Source organism: Zea mays, chromosome 9 (assembly GCF_902167145.1).
Source record: "Zea mays cultivar B73 chromosome 9, Zm-B73-REFERENCE-NAM-5.0, whole genome shotgun sequence".
Classification (NCBI taxonomy): domain Eukaryota; kingdom Viridiplantae; phylum Streptophyta; class Magnoliopsida; order Poales; family Poaceae; genus Zea; species Zea mays.
This window is the reverse complement of record NC_050104.1, coordinates 153,460,784-153,486,142: the sequence shown is the minus strand read 5'-3', so window position 1 is coordinate 153,486,142 and position 25,359 is coordinate 153,460,784. Positions and strand designations below refer to the sequence as shown.

The 25,359-nt window shown below is 43.9% G+C and overlaps 1 protein-coding gene across 16 annotated transcripts; it reads left to right on the top strand.

The window, feature by feature from the left end:
- The first annotated feature begins 9,913 nt into the window (after window positions 1–9,913).
- LOC100381929 (uncharacterized) lies at window positions 9,914–23,797 on the top strand. Of its 16 annotated transcripts, none has more exons than XM_035962320.1 (15): window positions 9,914–10,246; window positions 10,375–10,599; window positions 10,964–11,056; window positions 11,639–11,762; window positions 12,575–12,655; window positions 12,816–12,920; window positions 13,440–13,646; window positions 13,735–15,079; window positions 16,708–19,141; window positions 19,257–19,375; window positions 20,053–21,774; window positions 21,949–21,997; window positions 22,087–22,325; window positions 22,471–22,572; window positions 22,871–23,797. In XM_035962320.1, the coding sequence occupies exons 9-15, from the start codon at window positions 16,940–16,942 to the stop codon at window positions 23,097–23,099; spliced, it is 4,662 nt and encodes a 1,553-aa protein (XP_035818213.1). In that variant the 5' UTR covers window positions 9,914–10,246; window positions 10,375–10,599; window positions 10,964–11,056; window positions 11,639–11,762; window positions 12,575–12,655; window positions 12,816–12,920; window positions 13,440–13,646; window positions 13,735–15,079; window positions 16,708–16,939; the 3' UTR covers window positions 23,100–23,797. The 16 variants fall into 16 exon arrangements, with proteins under 16 accessions (XP_035818213.1, XP_035818223.1, XP_035818221.1 ...); XM_035962330.1 differs by having other exon boundaries at window positions 9,915–10,246; window positions 10,375–10,457; window positions 13,735–13,842; window positions 19,275–19,375; XM_035962328.1 differs by having other exon boundaries at window positions 9,915–10,246; window positions 10,375–10,457; window positions 13,735–13,842.
- Window positions 23,798–25,359: the final 1,562 nt, after the last annotated feature.

Below are 25,359 nucleotides of genomic sequence, written 5' to 3'. Positions count from 1 at the left end.
GGGAGGACACTGAGAATCTTCCTCACAACATCTGGTTGTGAGATTTGAGTAAGCCCCAATCCATTAACTTCATCTACAAGAATATTGAGACGTGAGTACATAGCATTTGCATTTTCATTAGCAAGCATTTCAAAAGAATTTAACTTTCGCATGGCTATGTGATATCTCTCCTCACGCTCACTTCTAGTTCCTTCGTGTAGAGCACAAATGTCCATCCACAAATCATGAGCATTTTTATGATTTCTTACTCTATTGAACACATCTTTGCAAAGGCCTCTAAAAAGGGTGTTTTTGGCCTTAGCATTCCATTTCTCATAATTGAACTCATCACCTACAAGATTTGTGGGATCTCTAGGTTCGGGGAATCCTTGTGTGGCGGCTTTATAGACACCAATGTCTATAGCCTCTAGGTATGCTTCCATACGAATTTTCCAATAAGGAAAATCGTCACCATCAAAAACGGGAGGAGGTCCATCCCCACCGGACATCGTAACTCTAGCGGTTAAGCTAATCTACGAGCAACAAGGCTCTGATACCAATTGAAAGGATCACGATGCCCAAGAGGGGGGTGAATTGGGCTTTTCTAAAAATCAACACTAATTAAAACCTAAGCAAGAGCTAAGCAAGAGCCCAACTTCACCCCAACAACTAGCACTAAGAATATAATACTAGAAATGCAACAATGCTAAGACAATACTTCAAATACTTGCTAAACAAATACACAATGTAAAGTGCTTGAATTAAGTGCGGAATGTAAAGCAAGGTTTAGAAGACTCCTCCAATTTTTCCCGAGGTATCGAAGAGACGACACTCTCCACTAGTCCTCGTTGGAGCACCCGCGCAAGGGTATCGCTCCCCTTGGTCCTCGCAAGAACCAAGTGCTCACTACGAGATGATCCTTTGCCACTCTGGCGCGGTGGATCCCTCGAGACCGCTTACAAAGTTGAGTCGGGTCACCAACAAGATCTTCACGGTGATCACCGAGCTCCCAACGCCACCAAGCCGTCTAGGTGATGCCGATCACCAAGAGTAACAAGCCGTAGACTTTCGCTTGACCAAGAGAAGCCTAATGCAAGTGGTGTGTGCTCTAGGTGGCTCTCGCTAGCGCTAATGAGGAACAAACGAGGATTAAGATTCTCTAATCTCCTCACTAGGCTTTTGGTGCTTGCAAATTGCAATGCTCTAGCAATGTGCTGGAATAAATGTGGAGTGCAAGACATTGAATATGGTGGGTGGAAGGGGTATAAATAGCCCTCACCCACCAACTAGCCGTTACAGGCAACTTTCTGCGCACTGGCGCACCGGACAGTCCGGTGCGCCACCGGTGCGCCAACGGTGCGCCAACGGTCGTTTCCAATGGCTAGTTCTGATAGCTAGCCGTTGGACTCATGGCACACCGGACAGTGAACAGTTACTGTCCGGTGCACACCGGACAGTCCGGTGCGATGTCCGGTGCGCCACTAAAATTCAACTCCGAAACAGGTGCTCTCGGGTTTCCGCGAAGGGAATGCCTCTTCCCTGGACCAGCCTGGCCCCACCTGGCAGAGGGTGCACCGGACAGTCCGGTGCACACCGGACAGTCCGGTGCCCCATGGCCAGAAACTCTAACTCTTGTTTTTCAGCTGTTTTTCAAATCAGTTTTTGTTCTAACTTGTGAGTGAGTTCTAGAGTGACACCTAGCACTGTATGTGAGTGTGATTGTGCACCAACACTACACTAGAACTCTCTTGGTCAAACTACTCATCGACAACCCCTCTTTATAGTACGGATAAAAGAGAATAAAAGACCTAACTAAATCGCGAGTGTCCACATCTCCTTGACACTCGGACTCCGTAGACCTTCACCTTTTGTTTCATCGTTTTAGCCGTCGCTTCGAGTTCTTATCTCCGCGATTGTTTTCACGTTGTAGTACTTCTACCTGTCATGCGACCTAACTTACCATTTGTCTCTGCAAAACATACGTTAGTCACATATAATATTACGTTGTCATTAATCACTAAAACCAACCAGGGGCCTAGATGCTTTCAATCTTCATCTATATCATCAAGATCAACTTGCTCTCTTGGAGAGCCATTAGTCTCATCAAATACAACATCGCTAGAAACTTCAACCAAACCCGATGATTTGTTGAAGACTCTATACGCCTTTGTATTTGAGTCATAACCTAGTAAAAACCCTTCTACATCTTTGGGAGCAAATTTAGAATTTCTACCTTTCTTCACTAGAATGTAACATTTGCTCCCAAATACACGAAAGTATGAGACGTTGGATTTGTTACCGGTAAGAAGTTCATACAAAGTCTTCTTGAGGAGGCGATGAAGGTAGAGCCAGTTTATGGCGTGGCAAGCTGTGTTCACAGCTTCCGACCAAAACCGCTCAGGTGTCTTGAACTCTCCAAGCATCGTCCTCGCCATGTCGATAAGCGTCCTATTCTTCCTCTCTACCACACCATTTTGCTGTGGTGTGTAGGGAGCGGAGAACTCGTGCTTGATGCCTTCCTCCTCAAGGTACTCCTCCACTTGTAGATTCTTGAACTCAGACCCATTGTTGCTTCTTATCTTTTTCACCTTGAGCTCAAATCCGTTTTGAGCCCGCCTTAGAAAGCGCTTAAGGGTCCCTTGGGTTTCTGACTTATCCTGTAAAAAGAACACCCAAGTGAAGCGGGAAAAATCATCAACAATAACAAGACCATACTTACTTCCCTCGATGCTTAGGTAGGCAACGGGTCCGAAGAGGTCCATATGTAGTAGCTCCAGTGGTCTTGAAGTTGTCATCACATTCTTGTTGTGATGAGTGCTTCCCACCTGTTTTCCTGCCTGACAAGCTGCACAAGGTCTATCTTTTTCGAAGCAGACATTAGTTAGTCCTAACACATGCTCTCCCTTTAGAAGTTTATGAAGGTTCTTCATCCCAACATGTGCTAGACGGCGATGCCACAACCAGCCCATACTAGTCTTAGCGATTAAGCATGCATCTAGATCGGCCTCCTCTTTCGAAAAATCAACTAAGTAGAGTTTTCCATCTAGTACACCCTTAAACGCTAATGAACCATCACTCCTTCTAAAGACAGATACATCAACATTTGTAAATAAACAATTGTAGCCCATGTGGCACAATTGACTAACAGACAGGAGATTATAGCCTAGCGACTCTACTAAATATACATTAGAGATAGAGTGCTCATTTGTGATGGCTATCTTGCCCAAGCCTTTGACCTTGCCTTGGTTCCCATCTCCAAAGATAATCATATCCTGGGAATCCTTGTTCTTGACGTAGGAGGTGAACATCTTCTTCTCCCCCGTCATATGGTTTGTGCATCCGTTGTCGATAATCTAGCTTGAGCCCCTGGATGTATAAACCTGCAAGACAATTTACGCTTGGGTTTTAGGTACCCAACTCTTGTTGGGTCCTACAAGGTTAGTTACAACAGCTTTTGGTATCAAATGCAAGCCTTGTCTCCTTTGCATTTGGGTCCCAATTTTTTAGCAACCACTTTTTCATTTTTACATGAAAGTACAAACGTAGTGTTGCACGCATGAAAGACAGTATTAGGTTTATTACACATTTTCCTAGGAGCATGAGACACAAAATTTCTCCTAGGCCTACCATTAAAATTAGAACTTGAAGCAAGCATAGCATGTGAATCATAAGCATCATAATCATATCTCTTATTATGACTAACAATTTTCCTATTATACATGAAAGCATGATTCTTTTGAATGCTACTAGCCATAGGGGCCTTCCCTTTCTCCTTGTTGGAAATGAGATCCCTTTGACTTGTTAAGTTCCTGACTTCCTTTCGAAAGCCAAGTCCATCCTTAATTGAGGGGTGTCTACCAATAATGTAGGCATCCAAATTTTAGTTTATCAAAATCAACCTTGCAAGTCTTAAGTTGAGCATTAAGACTTGCCACCTCACCATTTAATTTAGCAATAGAAGCAAGATGTTCATCACAAGCATTGATATCAAAATCCTTGCATCTATTGCAAATAACAACATGTTCAACACATGAGCTTGATCTATTAGCTACTTCTAGCTTAGCACTTAAATCATCATTCAAAGTCTTTAAACTAGAGATAGATTCATTGCAAGTAGATAACTCAGAAGATAGTAATTCATTCCTCTTAATTTCTAAGGCAATAGATTTTTGAACACTAACAAATTTGTCATGTTCCTCATACAAAATGTCCTCTTTCCTCTCTATAAGTCTATCTTTTTCATTTAAAGCATCAATCAATTCATTTATCTTTTCTACCTTTGCTCTATCTAAGCCTTTGAATAAGCTAGAATAGTCTACTTTATCATCACTAGAATCATCATCGCTTGAAGTAGTATACTTAGGGGTTTCTCGAACGCTTACCTTTTTCTCCTTTGCCATGAGGCAAGTGTGGCGTTCGTTGGGGAAGAGAGAGGACTTGTTGAAGGCTGAGGCAGCAAGTCCTTCGTCGTCGGAGTCGGAAGAAGAGCAGTCTGAATCCCATTCTTTGCCAAGGTGCGCCTCGCCCTTCGCCTTCTTGTAGGCCTTCTTCTTCTCCCTCTTCCCATGTCTTTCTTCTCCCTGGTCATTTTCATTATCGGGACATTGAGCAATAAAATGACCTGTCTTACCACATTTGAAGCAGGAGCGTTTTCCCCTTGCTTTACTCTTGTTGGGGTACTCCTTGCGTCCTTTCAATGCCATCTTGAAGCGCTTGATTATGAGAGCCATCTCATCTTCGTTTAGCCCGGCCGCCTCAATTTGTGCCACCTTGCTTGGTAGCGTCTCCCTGCTGCTGGTTGCCTTGAGGGCAATAGTTCGAGGCTCGTGGACGGAGAGTAGACCGTTTAGAGCGTCGTCCACATATTAGGCCTCCTTCACCATCATGCGCCCGCTCACAAATTTTCTAAGAATCTCTTCGGGCATAATCTTGGTGTACCTGGGATTCTCACGAATTAGGTTAACAAGATGGGGGTCAATTACCGTGAATGATCTTAGCATAAGTCGGACGACGTCGTGGTCTGTCCATCTTGTGCTCCCATAACTCCTAATCTTGTTGACCAGGGTCTTGAGCCTATTGTATGTTTGTGTTGGCTCTTCTTCCCTGATCATTGCGAACCTTCCTAGCTCGCCTTCCACCAACTCCATCTTGGTGATCATGGTGGCATCATTACCCTCATGAGAGATCTTGAGGGTATCCCAAATTTGCTTGGCGTTGTCCAAGCCGCTCACCTTGTTGTATTCATCCCTGCTCAACGAAGCTAGCAAAACAGTGGTAGCTTGTGCATTCTTATGAATTTGCTCGTTAATAAATACAGGGTTATCCGTACTATCAAATTGCATTCCGTTTTCGACTATCTCCAAAATACTAGGATGGAGAGAGAATAAATGACTACGCATTTTGTGACTCCAAAAAGAGTAGTCATCTCCATCAAAATGTGGAGGTTTACCAAGAGGAATTGAAAGCAAATGAGCATTGGAGTTAAAAGGAATACGAGAATAATCAAATGAATAATTTGAATTAACCGGTTTCTTTTTCTCGTCGTCGTCGTCTCTTGGTGAAGAAGAAGACACGTCGCTGTCGTAGTAGACGATCTTCTTGATGCGCCTCTTCTTCTTCCTGTCCTTCTTCTTGTGACTCGAGCCAGAGTCAGTGGGCTTGTCGTCTCTAGGCTCATTGAGGAAGGACTCCTTCTCCTTGTTGTTGACCACCATCCCCTTTCCCTTAGGATCCATCTCTTCAGGCGATTAGTCCCTTACGTGAAGAGAACGGCTCTGATACCAATTAAGAGCACCTAGAGGGGGGTGAATAGGTGATCCTGTAAAATTCAACAACTAATAGCCACAAAACTTGGTTATAAGGATGTTAGTGCTCAAAAGAACCAAGTGGCTATAGAGTGAGTTCTTGCGAATCACAATAATCACAAAGAAAGACAACACAAGAGACACAGTGGTTTATCCCGTGGTTCGGCCAAGTATAACACTTGCCTACCTCCACGTTGTGGCGTCCCAATGAACGAGGGTTGCACTCAACCCCTTTCAAGTGATCCAATGATCAACTTGAATACCACGACTTTTCTTTGCTTATATATTTTCCCGTTTGCGAGGAATCTCCACAAGTTGGAGCCTCTCGCCCTTACAACAAAGATCACAATGTAAACACAAGAGTAAGGTTGGGAGCAATGCACACAAATCTGCAGCACAACACACGCACACAAGCCAAAACTTGAGCTCAAATGAAGCACAGAGAGTTCACAGCTAGAACAGAGCTCAAATCACTAACACGATCGATCAAATGCGTGGAGACGGAGTGTGGAGACTTAGAATTGCTTAGTGAATGCTTGGGTAGCTCCTCCATGCGCCTAGGGGTCCCTTTTATAGCCCCAAGGCAGCTAGGAGCTGTTGGAAGCCAACAAGGAAGGCCAAAGTTTCCTTCTGTCGGGTGGTGCACCGGACAGTCCGGTGCACCACTGGACAGTCACTGTAGCATGTCTGGTGCGGATCTCCTTCCTAATTTGGCGCAACCGACCATTGCAACTTCGGGCTGGTTGGCGCACCAGACACTGTCCGGTGCACACCGGACAGTCCGGTGCCCCCAGCCGACCGTTGGCGCAGGCCACGCGTCGCCCGCGGATTGCGCGGCCGACCGTTGCGCTTGCGGCCATTGGCTCACCGGACAGTCCGGTGAATTATAGCCGTACGCCGCCAAAATCTCCCGAGAGCGGCCAGTTCGCCGGAAGCCAGCCTGGCGCACCGGACACTGTCCGGTGTGCCAGACTGAGCTGAGAGTTGGCTGCTCGAGCCAAGTCCTTTTCTTCTTCTCTTTTCTCTGTTTCTAGCACTTAGACAAGTATATTAGTACACAAAAACCAATGTGCTAAGTCTAGAAACATACCTTGTCTTTGTTTTGCACTTCTCTCTTCATTTAGAACAAATGAACTTAATTAAATGTGTTGGGCACTTAATCACCAAAATATAATAGAAATTGCCTAAAGGCACATTTCCCTTTCAGAAGGCCCAAAAGGCCACCTGGTGACAGCGCGCCAAGTCGATCGGGCCACCGAGCAACCTGCCCGGCGAGGTTGCCGACTAACCCACGAGGCGAGGCTACCGACCAACTTGCATTGTTGTCACACCCGGTTTTAGAATGTAAACCGAATACGAACCATATACGTGCCAAAATAAAAAAATCACGTACACGGTGATTACATAATTTGACATCATCACACAATGTTCAAATAATAGCAGAAATAAGTATAACTTTATTACATCATGATGCCCAAAACATCCGCATAGCCATAAATTTGAACATAAATCAAAGTGTTGAACGAAACGTAGTAAGATTTCTTAGCATGAATTCTTCTAATCTTATGCTCAGAATAGTTTTCAGGATATAAAATGTAACCCTCTCTGTCTTGTACCATGGAAGCCTTGCCCATAACAAAGGACGAAAAAGCGACATCTCAAGATGTTCGCCGCCGACACTATCAAAAATAAGGTGATGGGAGCCTCAAGCACTTTGCTTGAGTTTACCACCGTAGGCTCCCACCTAGGCTACGTTATGCCCAGGGTCGCAGGCGGCGACCTATGGCAGAGCATGGTGGTATTCGAGGTGGCCATTACCATCCAGCACCCAAGCGTAAGCAAGGTCGCTGCCGGCTATCGGCCGCTATGCTGGGTGGAGTCACCTCCCTGCCCGCGAGGAGTGACTCCTTCTACATGCCAATGGGTTTCAGGAAGCCATAACAATGAAGGCTACGCTTTCATCAACATGACCTCCCAGGAATCCATTGGTAGGGCCCCATGGGCCAGGAACAGGGATAGCGCAGTCCGTAGCGCTAGTCTGTATCCTGGTCCCCCGGTGCGTGTGGTGGCCATGACCTTCTGTCGCACAAACTCACGGCTTGCTCGGTCTCCACCAATGCACACACTCGAGGGGGTTGAGTCCCAAATCCCTCGGCGTGCTGGTGGTGACTAGCAAGAAATCCATTAATGGGTTGTGCCTTCGGCAACCTCATCACATGTGAGGTGGCCAACCGCAGCGAGGAGGGCCCATGGAAGCTCTCCATGCAAGCTGGTGTTCCCTAGACCCGACTCGTCGGCCACAATCTCCATCGCGTTCAGGGTAGCAGCCAACACCCTCAACCAGGCGCTGCTTACCCCTCGAAGTCAGACGCACGACAGAGCTTATGTGGTTTAGGTCGGCCCAAACCTTATGCCAGGGAGGTAGCATGAGAACAAACTCTTCCCGTGTAACGGGGTTACATTTGTCCAAATCTCAGTCTGGTAAGGTCGGTCCCCGCAAGCCCGGTTTCTAGCGCCACCCAAGGCCCAGCCTGGTCAGAGCCGCCCTTATGAACACAGTCTCGAGTAAAACATGCACCCCATTGTGAAGGAAGTGTCTATCCTCATCCATCGATTTCTTTTCTTGCTTACGCTTGTTAATTCTTTTGACCCCTTTCGGGATTCAAACTTTCGTTGTACTAAAAAAACTGAATAATGGGGTCATGAGGATCGAATCATTGTTTGACATCAGGTTTAGTGCCCATTGTTACATCTGGTTTGAAACTTCGTTTGACAATGAATGAGGGTCGAATCAACCGAATGTTTAGTCCAGGAAAAGGGCCACATTCTCATGGATGGTGCAGAGCCGTGTAGCTGCTTAGCCTGGTCTAGCACCCTAAGGCAACACACTCCACCACCATATAAGGCAACAGCTGACCGAGTATCTCGAAATGAATACTCAGAGGTTCAGACCTCGTCCAAACTCAGGAGTTGTTCTAAACTAGGATCGACTACAATAAGCACGTAGATCCGATCCGTGATCCTGTCCGCGAGCAGATCCGGCGGACCTTCCATATCAGGCGCGGGCGCGGGAATGGGAGGAGGTGAGGTGGCGGATCTCCCATGCAATTTTTGCTACGGGTCGAGGAGGAGGTGGCGGACCTTCCAAAAATGGTGGACCTCAAAAAATGGCGGACCTCGAACACGATAATGGGGAGAGAAGTAATGGGGAGAGGAGACCTAGTACCTTCCATTGATGACAGCCGAGGAGGTGGTGGTAGAGAGCGGCGAGGAGTAGGTGGTGGTGGCTCAGTCGGCAGATGCGGACGCGCGGTGAGGGGGAGAGGAGGAGGAGGATACACAGTGATGCGGATTCGACGAATGCAGACGCGCAGTGAGGGGCGCGGACGCGCAGGTGGAGGGCGGGGCGACTTCATCTGCGACTTGTATGGTTCTCGATGTACTGCTTCGTCGCCGCCACCTTCTGCTTGGTGGCGCTAGACAGCGACTCCTCCCCGCCGCGGTGGCCATCCTCGCGGAGCAGTCGGCGCCGCCGTTGGGCGACATCGGCGCTGGTGTCTTGGCGCCTCGCTCTGAGACAATGGATTGGGTTTTCAAGTACAAGAGACAACTAAAAGACTATATGATACAACCCTAAGCACTGGACCTTAAATGCAATTAAGAGATAATATGTACAAAGAGTCATGTAGAGACGGACTCGTCATGAAGATTCGTCTCTTATACTTTTTTACAATTAACCTTTAAAGACTATCCAAGAGACTCCATATTAAATTGTGTTGTATATGCCCTAAAACCAAGAACCGACATGCATCCTATAGCTCTTTCTTCTCCCATGCACATAAGGGTGGTAATGAATTGTGATCCAAAATGTTTCTTCACATTCACAATTCATTTGAGCTTTTAACTAATCTTAGTTCAAAATTAAATAAAAATAGAGTCCAATCATAATACGTTTCGATACTTAAATTTTATAATGAAACTTATAGCTCATTACTTCTTGTTAAAAGCTACTAGGAATTGGAGGCTCCTCCACGTTCGGCGGCTGTTTTCCCCTATTCGTGCCTACGCGTGGCAGGTCGGATGCGGATGCGAAATATATTCATTGGATTGGGTTCAATAGAAAACAGGTACGCTCAGACGTCTAGGCATCTCGCTTGCTTTCCTTCCAGGCTTCCACGATTCCACCCCAGTCTGCCCACCGACTCTTCCCTCTCCCCACTACTGTCGGCGCGTGCTCTTTCCTCCTCACACCGCACACCCGCTGCCGGAGCTCGAGAGTCCCCTCCGCTTGTCGGTGCCCGTTCTGTCAACCCCTCGCCGGACGCCTGCCGCCGGAGCTAGAGAGGGCCAATGCAGCCGCCGCTGCGTGGTGCCTAGGGCGGGTCGCAGGGGACAAGGCCGAGCCCACCACCGTCGACGAGGCATTCATGGAACGCAGCAAGAGCTTCATCAAGGCCCTCCAGGTGCTCCCCGAACTCCGTATCCCTAGATCCATACACGCGTGCACACAAAAATCCTTTCTGTTTTTCCCTAAAAGAAAACACAGTTCCCGCTCTGTCTCACTAGGGATCCGGTTGGATTTCTGCTTCAGGAGCTCAAGAACCTGCGCCCACAGCTCTACACCGCCTCCGAGTACTGCGACAAGTCCTAACTCCACAGTGAGCAGAAGCAAAAGTGAGCCGTGTTTCTGCTCCTCCATTTTATTGCTACAAGGGTTCGACATGCTCAGCTAGCAACCTAGCAGAGAGCATTAGCAGTGGCTTCCAGTCATGATGTGTTTGACATCCGAGACCTACCCCACTGGCCTTAGCGTGGGGTGAGAATATCTCCATTCTCTCTGTGATTTTGTTCCTTTTGTGCTCATTGGCTAAAAAGGTCAAGTTTTGTGTGGTGGAAATAGGTATATGCGACCAGAGACTGCACAGGGTAATTTTTACCTTGTATAAGCCCCAACGCCCCATATATTTTTGCACTTTACTAATTAAGGCACTTTCACTTACTATATATTTTTAGTGTTACATTGGCTCATTTAATTGCACTATTGACCAATAACTTGTTCTTGCATTTTACATAGTTTCGGAAGAAAAAGTGACTTCAGAGACGCATCCACATGTTTTAAAGTGTTCTTTAGATCCCAAGTATGCCTTCCATATTATCATTAGATTGCATTTTTAAAACAGGCATACATGGTGGAGCTTTATCAAGATAATCTTATGGACCTATTGCTGCCCTGAAATGCAAAGCAACTAAAGTTAGAGATAAAAAATTCCAAGGTATAAGTTTTCTTTCCTATATGCATTCAATTCGTTGTTCTTAAAGCACAATGGATATGCTATCCTACTTCATTTGAATATTTGATACAGAAGCCTACATTGAGAATGATGAGGTAATTAATTCGATTGATACTTTGATAAGCTTAATATACTCTGATTTTGCCTTATGTAGACTATATAAATTTAAATTAATGAAGAACCAACATATTTCTTTTTTAGAATCAGTACAAGAAGGTTCTTGACGTTATGATATTGACTAGGAATATTTTGTTGCTGCATGTCTTGAATCCCTTCAAGATAATCCTGATCTAGAGGAGGATTACTGCAAGGCTCAGTTATGCAGATTACATTTTCATACGGTCTTAACCCTTGTTTCCTATTCAATTCTATTAAAAATGATTGACTCATGGATGAAGCCCTTCGGCCACTGAATTTCAGTACAACAAAAAACTGAACTATGAGTTTGTATCTAATGATAGCTCGATAAAAAGCACATGACTTTGGAGAACTACAATATTTTTATTCTTGTCATTTGTTTGAATCCCTATTAAAAGGTTGTTACCTATCTGATTTATATCGCAGCTGCTAAATTGGTTTGACATAATAAATCTCATAAGACACACCTTTGCGCATTGGAAATAGGCATCTAGAATGTTAGAAAATCCAAGTGGAAGACTCCCATGATGCAATCCTATATCCACTGCAGGTACCACCTCTTTCTTGCAATATTGTAAACAAATGATTTTATAAGACAAATATCAATCTGTATTCCATAGTCAATTAGAGTTACTAAATCTTCTATATAATTGCCTTGTATATTTGTTATGTTTTGTTTGTGCAGATTTGGCGCATGAGTGATTTTAAATATACCCTGGTGTCACTGACTCTATTTAAGTGCCTTCAGCTTTCGTAGCATGATGCACCTTTATCTTCTGCTCTTTTAGCCAATAACAGCTAATAGAGAACGATGTCGATCCTTTTTTTCTTTTAGCTCATGTATTTCTGTGTTCAATGCACTTTCACCTCAAATGTGTGTAGGAACATGTCTGCATGAATTTTGTTTTGCACCTAGCTGTAGTTGGGAAATTTAGAATAATATAGGTTCATTAGGAGAATCTACTTCATACCTGGTTTATCTAACCACTTGTCTTCCTCTGGCCTTGCTAAAGCATTTTCCCCTGTAGCAAGGACCCTTCAGTGGCATTTGGTTTCCGAGAAGATATTTAGAACCAGTATACCAGACCATTCTGAATTTGCGTAAGGCAGATATGTTTGTGTTTCAGTCATGCTACATGGGGCGTTTGCTCCCCTAAAACTTCTCTTTGTGTGACATCATTGTCATGTGCTTTGTTGCGGCCTAGGAGAGACAAAAACTACTAAGCCTTCATCGAGTTGTTCCTGGCTTCTCAGTATTTAGTTGCTTATAAATATTAGCTTTATGTTTGTCTCCATTTGGTAGATTTTGGCATGGCCTATATGTAGACATCAGATACTTAATAGAAGCTGCTTATGTTTCAGGCAAGGAATCATCTGCATCTCCATTCTCCAGGAATGTGTAGTCGCATAACCAGTTTGAATATTGTTAGGGTTGGCATGAAGGTAAACCTACAACATCATACAAAATTGACCGGTTTCCATTATGTTAAAAAATATAAGAGAAAAATCTTTCCTTAAAGATTATAGCTTACAATTTATTTGATCGTCATAGGGAATATTAATGTGCTCCCAAGCTAAACCAATCGATTTCCTGCATTTCTAGGTTCAGCCCACGACTAGGCTCCACATGTTTGTCATCACTCAGTTCTTTGGAGTTTGGACAACCCCCGAGGGCACCAAATCTAGGAGGCTCTTCTTCGCACTAAAAGTATGTGATGCATTTTTTGCCAAACACAGATCAGCAAAGATGAAAAATGTCTCTATTCATTGATCAACTACAAGCCGATCATGTAGTTTGCTCCAGCCAATCCAATGTGAACGTGTTAAGGACATGGTGGAACTCCATATACAAATTTGTATATGGTATTTGTGTCTTGTATAGTGATTTATATAGATATATATAACATAAATTTCATACATAATGGTAACTCATGAGTCATGACAACATGACGTCGATTTAGTTATTTATATAGATATATATAATAGTACTTTCGTGCTTTAGTGTCCTCTCGCTAACTAGACAGCTACAGTGTTTAAGGAATGTAAAAAAGAGTACAATTTTTCATGCCAGAATTGCGAGGTGGATGACCCATCAAAATAAAATTATAAGATATATTTTGCTTTGCTAGATAAAAACTCAAATAGGTTTGGTAACTCTTGTGCCAATTGTGTCATGCCGTTAGCTAAATATAGTCACTGGTTATAACCTTTTACTGCTGGATTGCAGTCACAAGAATGCGCTCGAAAACTGAGGGCAGATTTGGCAATTGAAGAACAGTGGGAACAAGAACTGAGAAGAATGCTGAAGGGCATAGTAACAGATACAAGCTAAAATTGAGACACATATAAATGACCATGAATGAGACTGTATGAGCCTGATCAGCTCAATTCTAGGTTATGTGCATTGTTTGCTCAGTAGACTACAGACCATAAGGTTTATCTCCTCACTGATTTGATATTATTATTTATTATGCCAGTTCTTGGAAGTTGACCTTGCATTATGTCTGTTCGTGTTTGTGTAGATGCTCGACGTTAAACTTATGCTGTCATGTAGATGCTTAGTCCTCTCCTCGCCTTTCGCAGTCGCAGGCGAGTTAAGAAGTGGACTAACTTGGATGAACCAGCAGAGAGTATGTTCCCTAGACAACGACAAACAATGTTACCTCTACGTAAATGTATGTACTTAGATCTTACTTTTACCGATCTGGTGAGCCTCCACCCGCTTCCCATTGTATACATGGATGGTTCTTTTGGGGATATTTCAGTTTTGGGAATTTTTGGAAGGTCACATTGTATCTGTGCTTGTTTTGTTTTGCTTGTTTGTTGTATGTGATCTGAGCTTGAATTCGGGGGCTAACAATTAATCTGGGATGTGCTCCGAGGAATTCCTGGTTTTGATGGTTTCTTTCATCATCCATATTGGTATGCATATCTTCCATGCATATTATGTATACAACTATTAGGATTCGCTCTTGCTTTTGGTTCTTCTAGCAAAGCACATATGACATGTGGTTTCGACCATATTTTCCAAAAGGTTGCCTCCTTGTTCCCTTTAAAGCAAACTGCTAAAATAGTCAATTCATGTTGTTCAGTTTGCTTCCTCTTTGCTTCAAATATATCTATGCTATAACTTACTATACGTATTATTAGTTTTCAAATACTATTATCTGGTCTCTACCATTTATATATATATTTGTTGCTATTGAATTTTAAAATCACATGACTCTTCACTAACCTTGGCCATATTAATAGAAATTTTGTATTGTTCCGCTAGGGCGCCCGATGGGCGCCTCATGTTCTAGTTACTACTACATGCACCCGCCCTCTTTCTTTTCTAAAGATGTCTTCGATTATATAAAATAAGGGACGTGACAATATAGATAATACTATTTTTAAAATAAAGTTTAAAATAAGAAATAATATAGAGGATGTGAGGCAGCCTAACCCCGTCAGCCCCGCGCTCTTGATCCGACAACGCACGCCCCCCGCCACACCGCAAACTGACGGTCGGGATCGCACGTTTCCGGTCCAGGGCGAACCGGGCCCACCGGCCGAGCCGGACCGGTCACGCCTTCGTTGAAATCTTCGCAGGGTCACTACGCCACGCTTTATCTTGCACCCCCTCTCCGCGAGCTACAGCTTTGCAGCGCTCTCTCTTGGCTCGCTCGCTCGCTCGCCCGCCTCGCCTGCGCCCTCTCTTTCACTCCTGGCTCGCTTGCGTTGTGGAGCTCGAGACTGTCGCCATTCCGCTACGAGAAACCCTAACCCTAGCCCTCGCACCGCCGCGGGAGGCCGCGGGAGAGACCGTGTCGCACCGCGCCGTCGATCCCGATCCAGACGCCGTCGCGCCGTGCCGCGCTGATCGAGGTAGGTCTCGCCTGAATCGGGCCGGAATTCGCGGGGTTTCTCCCGGGTGCGCGTCTGCAGGGTGGTGAATCGGGCGGGCGGGGCGTCGTGCGGAGGGTCCGTGACGTGATCGGGTTTGGGGATTTTTTGGAGGGGGAGAATGGTGTGGGCCTTTTCTCCGGGGGATCTGCGCGGATAGGAAAATTGGGAGCTCAGTGCTGCTCGATCTCGCGGCGTCTTGGTCGCCAGAGCTCGGCGGGACGCTAAATTTTAGGTCTTAACGGTAATTTGTGCGTGGTGGGCTGGGGTTTGGTGTATTCAAGCTTGGGGTTTCAGGTTACTCGAGCTTAGTCTCTCGCTACAAGTGGCTTATGGAGCGTTTAGGCTCGCTTAACTTGAGCTGCTCCTTGCCGCGTGCACTGGGATTTGAGCGTCTTCTAGCTGGGGAGAAGCGTGGGGATTTAGGGATGCCCCTGTAGATGCCGCACGCTTTGTTCCTGTTTTCCCCCGTTTTTTTCAATGACTTTCTTGCTTTCACAGCTCCTTCGAACTTTGAGCTCTTAGTGTCTCGTCTAGTGGACGCGGCAGTGCAAACCGCTTCCTCTCTGTTTCTTCTGCATCTTGAAAGTCTTCGGCAGCTGCATCCCGTGTTTATGGGGCCAAAAGTCTGGATCTTTGGCCTCAACAGGTGTATGGAGTGGTGCTTCTTCAACTGGATTTTTAACTACACTTTCTCTTGTATTTGCTTGATTTTATGCCCCAAGTGTTCTGTGTTATGAACTGTAGCTGGTTTTCAAGTGTAGTCCAACGTGCTTGTCGTTTGTAGTGAACACTCGGATGTAGTTATTGTGCTGTGTGGGTAGTTTATTCTTTTGTTGAGGTCATAGGTGGTTATTGGCTTCTAATTCAGGTTCCTGTCATTTTGTGAAGTGAGAGAAGCCTATCCTAATCGTGAAACCCGTTATATCTTTTCCTGTGCTTTATCTTCATTCCTGTGCCTGTGAAAGTACGACCACTAGTATTGACGAGGAGATCTAGGATACTCAAGTACTTGCTCATGAGTTGTATGTTCTTTGTCACTGTGGTTGCACTAGTTTACTTCACTTGCCACCTACATTAAGCTTAATTGACATGATCAGTTACAATCAAGTTTTTTTAGATATCAATGCATAAGCTCATTTTTTCATTTGAAGTTCTACCACTGCGAATTTCTATGACTGCTCTCGTCTGACCTGTGTGTGCATTTGTGCACACCTGCATTGAAGCATGTGTCTCATTTATCAACCATGCATCTAACTTTAAGCACGAGGAGATCCACTTTGCTATTGATTGTTGGTTTGAAAACTTCAATTGTTTATCTTTAAATTATGTCATTAATCTTAAATCGATAACATAGTGCTGGCACAAATTTGGGAAAATCTGTTGTACTACTAGATGCTGTGTTCTGGCATTACCTTGTATGTCTCTGACTCTCTGTTGCTCATGAATTTCTTTAATACACTAATGTAGCTTTTTTGTATGGCTTGTGGTCTTGTGGATTCTCCTAAATTGAGACGATTTTATGCAGCTAGGATATGGGTTGTTTCTTCGGTTGTTACATATTTATATGTTAATAATCGTTTGATACAGTGATTCTTCCACATTTGCAGTGTGGAGGAATGGAGGACGGGCAGAATATCAGATTGCTTGCAGCTAGTTTATTTTTCCAGCCCAGGGTGAACTTCTGGGTAGTGTAGTTTGTCGTGGGTTTATCTTCTGCAGAATAGAAGCAAATATTTGTAAAAGCTGCTTATAGTTCTATATGATATGAAAGTTTGGGAACTATCAACTGCAAATTGGCCACTCTTTCTCAGGCATTAGACCCTAAGGGATACTCAAGGAATGTCACATTTTCATCCCACACAGCATGCTAGTGACAATGATTTTCAGATGTGGCAACAGCAGATGATGTTCAAGCACTTGCAGGAGTTTCAGAGGCAGCAACAACTACAGCAGTCTGATCATGGAGCCAGGATGCAGCTCTCTTTTGGACAGTTTCATGCTCCTGCAAAACCTTTGCCTGGTGATCAATTGTCGACAATGTCAAATGAAATGGTCAACAATGAGACCATGAATTCTGGATGGCCACATAATTTTACAGGTGGTGACCTGAGTTTGACGAGCAACTCCCAGATGTTGAACAATGGTAGCACAAATTGGGATCAGATTGTTGGTTCTCCTGTTGTGGGCAATTTCATGAATGGTTCAATGTTTGTGAATGCTCATAATCAGTCGATGAGACCAATGGGATTAGCTACCCACCAAGTGGATCAAACTTTTTATCCAATGCATGCTACCAGCAGTAGAGGGCCTGGAAACCAGTATTCCCAATTTTTAGGGATTCCTGCTGATCCTCAGAGTGAAGCGGCAAGGGTTGGTCCAGTTCAGTCAGAAAAGACATCCAGACCATTCAACTCTTCAATGAACGAACTTGGTCTTCATATGCAAGGTACCACCAGTTTGATGCATAATTTTCGTGGAAAAGGGGGCTTCTTAAATAACAGTCTGATGCAAAGTCAAGGTGATAATATCAGGGCAGGCAGTCCGGTTACAATGAATCAACTACAACATGGTTTTCAAACCCAAGATTTTCATGGTAGGCCAAACCAAGTTGATCTTCAAGCGGGCATGCAAGAGAAATCAGCAATGCAGGTAGGGCAAGCGAGTCGTGGGGCTAGCCTTGACCCTACTGAGGAGAAAATCTTATTTGGGAGTGACGAGGATAGCAACTGGGGAGCTTTGTTGAGGGGTGACAATGACAATGTCAATTCTTTGGACAATGACAACTATGGTGGTGGCTACTCATCTCTACAGAGCGGTAGCTGGAGTGCCCTTATGCAGGAAGCTCTCCAGTCTACAACCAGTGAAAGTCCCAAAGAAGAGTGGAGTGGCTTGAGTTTCCATAAAACTGAGCAGGTGATGGCTAGCAATGCAAATTTATCAGGCCGCAATGGTAGTAAGTTTACTGGATTAAGTGGTGCAAACCTAGAAAATGCACGTCCTTCGCCAGCGTCCAGCTATGCTGATGGAACAATGAATAACCCAAACCTTGCCAGTTTTCAGCATGTCATAAGGCCTCCATCCGAGCGAAGGGACCATATGTCTCATGAATCTTCTAATGCTCCTGTTAACAATCATCAATCAACTTCTGAAGTCAACAAGGGGTACTTTCAGCAAGGCATAAAACAAATTCACTCTGATGCAAGGCAAGGACAAGCGCACCTAGTAAATGGAACCTGGCCGCATCAAAAGACTGAACTGCTCAGAAGTAATTTGCAGTCAACTGGTGTACATGCTACACCACCTGGTGGACATGGATTTGGGATGTCACAACAAATTGCAACTGATCACAATATCAACAGAGAGTCCAGTAATAATCAAAATGACTGGAAAGCTAACAATGCACTTGGACAAGACATGTGCAATAGCCAAAATATCTTTAATAGCAATGAGAACTCTTGGAAGTCAACTGGAGGTAATGCCAATTCAGTCCAGAGATTTCAGCAGAGGAGGTCTGATGTAAGCGCTACTAATGAAAGTTCAGATGGTAAAAATATTAGCATGATGAGCTCAAGCATGCCAATGATGACACAGGATCATTACCAGATGGTCACTAGTCAGAGTGGTGAGCAAATTGGCATGAACCGTAATCTGACACATAGAGCTCCAGAGACCTCTGAGTCACCAGGAAAAAGCGCAGAACAAAGACCAGGTGATTTCAATCAGGAATATCTAAATGCAATCCCTAACGAAAGAGAAACACACATTTCAAACCATGGTCGACACATAACAAGTGATTCTGCCCCCAGAAGGCATTCTGTATCTGCTGGGAAGGAATCTGAAAATTTAGGTCAGTCTAGTCAGCAAGCAATGGGATCTTACATCTTGCAGAACCGTGCTATGGGGAGTTCTGGAATGAACATTGGTCTGTCTCCAGGCAATCCAATGTCAAATAGTCTGTTTCCACCTCAGACACGAAATAGTCTGCAGCATCATTTTGGCACAAACTCCCATGTTTCCAATAGTATGCCGTCAGCAAGTGAGGTATGTTCCTATTTCATCTCCATGACTGCTGTGCTTGATATTTCTGTTCATTCTCTTTGTATCATTACCCATTCTTGTGTTGTTCTGGTTCATGAGGCAGTTCCCTTATTTGTAGAAAATGATGATGGCACAGGAACAACTTCAATCGCGACATGGTCTCCCCAACAGCTCCAGTGCATCAACTTTAGGAGGAGCTGATACTGGTCTATCCCAGAATAGAGCAGTTCAAAACAGGTACTCCCTACTTCATTTAATGCTTTGAACCCCGTCAATCCATAATAGTTTTTGACATCTAATCCCTTTGTCCTCAAAAGAATGCAACTATGGGTTGCGTGCCAAGTGGTTTACGTTTGACCAAGTTTCTAGTGAATGGTATTCACATTATGGCTTCAAATCAATTTATTATGATAACATATTTCCTAATTATCTAATGACAATTATTTGATATCGTAAATATTGGTATTTTTTTTATCTATAATGGGTCTATCTCAAGATACTAAAACATGACACTGCTAGAATTGCGCCTTTCTGGATCAGAGGGAGTAGTTGGTAATGTGAGGCTTCAGTTCCTACTTCATTTATTGCACAGCTGTATTTAATTCTTTTTGTAATGATGAAACTGCTGTGCACAGGTTACATTGGTTTCCATTAGTACTGGAGAGGTTTACCTAAATGTCTGTTGCAGTCGTCACTATGTTTTACCTTCTTCTGTATGCTAAACTAGCAGTCCATAACCTTTCTGGACATGCAAATATTCGCGTTCTGTATTCTGTTGTGGTGTTTTGCAGTTTTCAGTAACTCTGTTCTATGGGAGTTCTTTCTTGACTTAAGTAGTCTGTTCAGCATCTATATCCAGCTCATGCTATTTTTTTCTTTTCATAAGGAGCCTGATGAATATATGTTTTCTGTAGTCAACATATGCTTCAGCTTCTGCATAAGGTGGATAACTCAAGGAATAGCAATGTGGTTGCTGACATACCCAACAATTCCCTTGGCGTTGTTTCTGCCCAGCAACAACTTAACCATTCTTCTTTGCAAGGATTTGGGTTGAGACTGGCACCACCATCCCAACTCCAATCAATTTCGGGTAATTTATGGTCTAGTCAGACTAATGCTGATGGCAAGCAATTTTACCAAGATGGCGACCGCACACAGCTACCTTCCACCCCTAGCCAGTCACTGACTCCTCAGCATCAAAATTCTCTATCTTCACCATTTCACAGTTCAGAAACAGAAAATACTGGGCAACCAATTGCGTGTTTCCCCCAATTAGGATCAGGCCAACAGTATCCTATGGCAGATGATAGATCTGGTCCTGCACCCATGCTGCAGCAGCAGCCTCAGCAAAGCAACTCTGCAACAGTGTTCAAGAATGTATGGACAAACATATCAGCACAGCGCCTAACTGGTATGCAACCTAACAAGATTACACCCAACATCATTCAGTCTATGATGTTTCCAAATAATGCTGCAGCTTCCAACTTATGGAGCTCTCAGAAGGCAGATGATCAAGGGCAGAGGGCATCAACTCCATCAGATATTGCAACAAGTTCAGCGAACTCACAGAATCAATCTCCAAAACAAGCTGCTGATAGTGATGCAAAGTTAGCATCTTCCCAGAAGGGAAACCTAGAGTTGACAGGAACTACCGTAACAGGAGGAAACGAATCCTTGCAGAAGCCTTCTTCAGATGAGAATTCTATCAATGCTGTTTCATCCTTTGCACAGTTGCGTCAGCAAGGCATCCTTGGTGCTAAACATGGGGAGAACCCAGGAGCTAATTTTCAGGCTATGAATGTTTCCCACAATAATGCTAATCACAGTGGTGGCATTGTTTTACATGGAAGTCCAGCACCTACAAACATTCAGCAGCAAAATTACTCTCTTCTACATCAAATGCAAACCTCGAGGCATATGGATGTTGATCCAGGCAGTTTATCTGGAAAGACGACAAAACCTGATATTGGTTCTGATGCTGCACAGATTGATTGGAATTCTGGTCAGAGATTTGCTCATGTAACCAATAACTCAACCAAATCGTCTGCAGATAACATTGGAAGCCCTGGTGTCCCAGGGTCATTCACATCGGACTTGAAAATGTTGAGTTTTGCTTCAAGGAACGAGGAGAGAAATCCAAACATACCTTCTCGGTTTCCTTCCGGAGAGTGCCCGTCTCCTGGTATGATAACCACACAAGATGATAATCAGAATCAAGTTCAGCATATGGGCACAGGTGCAATGTCAAATTCTGATGAAAGAAGTGAGAGGCCGAGGATAAACCCTCAAATGGCACCTTCTTGGTTTGGACATTACGGAAACTACAGAAATGGTCAGAGTGTTGCTACGCTTAATGCTGCTACGCTTAATGCGCAGAAGCCCATGGCTTTGCCATTTAATTTTCCGAAAGCATCTCGGAACAATGAAAATAATAGCCATGCTGAAAATAGAGTTGAACCTAGCCAATCTGTTAGGCCTGGGCATCATCTCCCATCAGCAAGAATGGAAGCTTTGGTTCCTTCCAATGTAAAAGTGTCTTCAATGATGAGAAGGCCTAAGAAGCGTAAAACTATGGACTCCACACTTGTTTCTTGGCATAAAATAATTGAAAGCCCACGAAAATTGAGGGGCATCAGGTAAACATACCTCAAGCTGCAGGTTCCAGTAATGTTTCAACACATATGTTTAAGTTTTTAAGTTCTACCACCAGTTCCTGTGACTTTCCTATATCTCTATTCCTTGATTGAATTGTTTTAATTTTACGGTTCTGATGTTTCTTACAAACATGAAAATCTTTACTTTATTCACAGCACACCTGAGATGGACTGGGCTTGGGCAGCTAACCGGTTAATTGAGAAGGTTAGCCAACTTTGCGATTCTGCTATTTCAGTTCTTGTCCATATTGGTCCAAGCGATTTATCTTGATGCTGAACTAAATTCTGGAATAGGATGAGGCAGAAACTCCAGACGATGCTCCTTTAAATTATTTGCCGCGGAAGAGGCTAATTTTGACAAGCCAGTTGATCCAGCAACTTCTCCCTGCTATACCAGCGACCATTCTGAGAGCACAAGCTGTGTCTGCTTACGGAAGTGCGACATACACTCTATCAATGTTGACACTAAGGGATGCATGCAGCATGGCATCATCATCATATAACTCTTGCTCACCTGTGGAGGATGAAAATAAGTAAGCCTCCCCCAAAAATAAATCATTGTTGTTTGTTATGTGTCTTTGCTTGTTATTATTTTATATAAGCATGAAGAACATGTTTGTTTGGGCCACCTTATTGTTCAAATGCTCTTTTTTCTGATTTTACTCTATCATGGACTAGCCCATCTGAACAACCAAGTGCTAAGAAAATGGAAGACAGAGTGTCAAAGGTTGTGGAAGTCTTCGTTGGAAGAATCCGGAAGATGGAAAATGACTTTATAAGGTAAGCGGTGGCTAATGGCTGTAATGGTTCTCATCGGTATATGTTTCTTTATCTTCTCCAACATTACTGCTTTGAATAAAAAAGTTTGAAATTGTAACTATGTTTTCTTCTTTCTAATTTTCTGCCCACATTTTCGTCTGGTATAAGTGCAAGCCAACAGTGTCGCCCTGTATCCTAGGAGGATTCTTAACTTAGTTCCGTGCGGATACATCTATATTAAGCTCAAGTCAAAGTCGATTTGTTTATCAACACAATTTGCCTTCTTTTAGGCTGAAACACAATTTGCCTCTCGTTACAGTTTGAACAAGAGGGCCTCGATGCTAGATGTGCAACTGGAGTGCCAAGATCTGGAGAGAATTTCTATTGTAAATCGTCTGGGAAGATTTCATGGCCGGAGCCATGCAGCGGCAGTTGAGAGTTCATCAGCTCCAGAAATGACTCCTCGGAGAATTTTTCCTGAAAGACATGTCATGTCTTTTGCCGTGCCTGGAAATCTTCCTGAAGGAGTGTGCTGTTTGTCACTCTAGTGGAATGATCTTCAGTTATTTTCTAGCCGCAATGATGATCCCGGGTCGCGCCCTGTGATTCCCAGTGCTCCTTGTCCCATGCAAAGCATGGTCAAACAGAAGGATCATATATTGTCAAGGGGTAACTTGAGAACTGGAAGCATCACAGTACCACGATGAGGCAGGCCGGGGACATGTTCCAGCCGATCAAGTCAGTGCTGGCTGTTGTTGATGCACCTTATATCAAGTATAGGTCCATGTATATTGTGGAAAGTGAAGGAAAAAAACTGTGGATCTCCCATCATTTTTCTCGATGAAGAGTAATTAGCCTCAGAATTTTTTTAGAGAAGTCGATGCTTACTAGCTTAGTGCATCTGGTGGGTTTCTTGGGTATTTGTCGATCTCTAAGAAATCCGTGATGATGGAGTGTTGGCAGGCTAGAGTGGAAATAATAATGTGAGCCTTTCTCTGGGTTCTTTGGTTCCTTTAGGATGGGATGCAAATTGGCTAGTGTGTCCTCCAGTCTAACTGACCACCCCTGTTAGTCAGCAGTTAATTATTACTAGTTTTATGTAGTGCTGAAAGCATTCATGGAACAATTGGCGGGTAAAGTGCTTGGGAATTCTTGTAACTTGTGTACCCGTGATGTTTAAACGCTAACGGGTTCTTGTAAATTTGAAGTGCCAATATTCCTGAGGTTATATTTTGCTTTGTGCAAATTGACCAGCGTCTACTGTCTCCAGATGCGTCAATGAAGCTGGGCGCTTGCGGCTTCCGGTGTTCCGTTTCGCTAGTGGAATGATCTCGTGATGATACAGTCTAAATTGATCAGTGAGCTGCGATTGGGTTTGCGAGTTTCCGTAGGTTTAGAATGAAGAAAAAAAATAGCTACTGGAGAATTTCAGGGGTAGAATAATCAATTTTCTATTGACTTTACCTGTAACTCATTCTGACCTCTTTCAGGGGCCCATTTCTGTTGTACCCTCGTCTTGTCGTTCATAGGGATAAAGGATAACATTCTCTGACAAAATAGCCTATGGATTTGTGTGGATCTTTGGACAAGAAGGCATGGATTGTGGGCCACTCCTGTAGAACTGCTAGCTAGGGGGATCCCAGTGGACCGGTTCCAAAAGGGAGCTTGACCTTAAAAAAAATAGTATTTCTCACCCAACTATTTTCCCCGAAAAATAGCTATTCTACCAGATTAAATTCTCCCTCAATCCCTAGTGTGTGATTTATCATTTATCTCTATCTCTACTATATTAAAACATTAATTTTTCTAATTACACGATTTCCATCGTCGTTGTGCTCCTCCATATCTATATAGTAAAAATGATAAAAATTGTAACAAGGAGCATAAAATTTAATCTACGAGTTAGAACTATCTTTATACCCTAAACCCTCTTAGGACATGTTTATGTTTGGTTGTAAGGGATTAATTCCCACCGAGCAGCCATGGCCCATGGGTATCTACTTTTCATCTCAGACTGTGTTGAGCGGTTACCTCTAAATTTCTCCCCCTATATCCCACTCACGTGCCAGCGTTCTTTTTCTCCTTAAATCATTCTCATATACCCACTATAATCATAAAATACCATTTTTCATACCTATTCACCATCTATTATCAATTTTTTCCAACTACTAAATACTTCTGTGCACAGAAACCGAGGCAAGGGGGACGGTTGTGGTACCTCTAGGTCTAGCGGTGTACTATGTCATACACCAGCATTATCGCAGATAGGGGAGGAGCTAGGGACAAGCGATGTATGCTTTAGCGTCAGCCTATAGCCCCTACATGCACTGAAGGGAAAGAGTTGCAGCAAGCGTTGAAAGCAGTCTCAATGCCGAGTTAACGTGCAGCCAATTTTATAGCGAAACGTAGACCAGTCCTCTCCCATGCATGCAGCGTAGATTTCAGCACAGGATCAGTTCTACGAGACTACGACCCTAGAGAAGTGGTTCGATTCCAGACGACGGTGACCGGAGAATTGAACTAACTGAACATGACGAGAGAAGTGGGCTAAGTGAACTCTTTAGAGAGGAAGATGATTGAATTCAGGCTGAGATTGATCCACAACCGAACAAGACCTCCAGGAGGCCTCTTTAGGATTATAGTTATTTCATGCTCGACCAGGAATGACTCATCACCCGATTTCAGTTCCTTCGAGCAACATTTTCTCTTCGGAAGACTTCCATCTCTAAGGTGCATACAGTATAGAAGATCTTCCTTAGGCTAATTCCAGCAACTTACTCATCTCGATCTTCTATTTCAAACTTCACC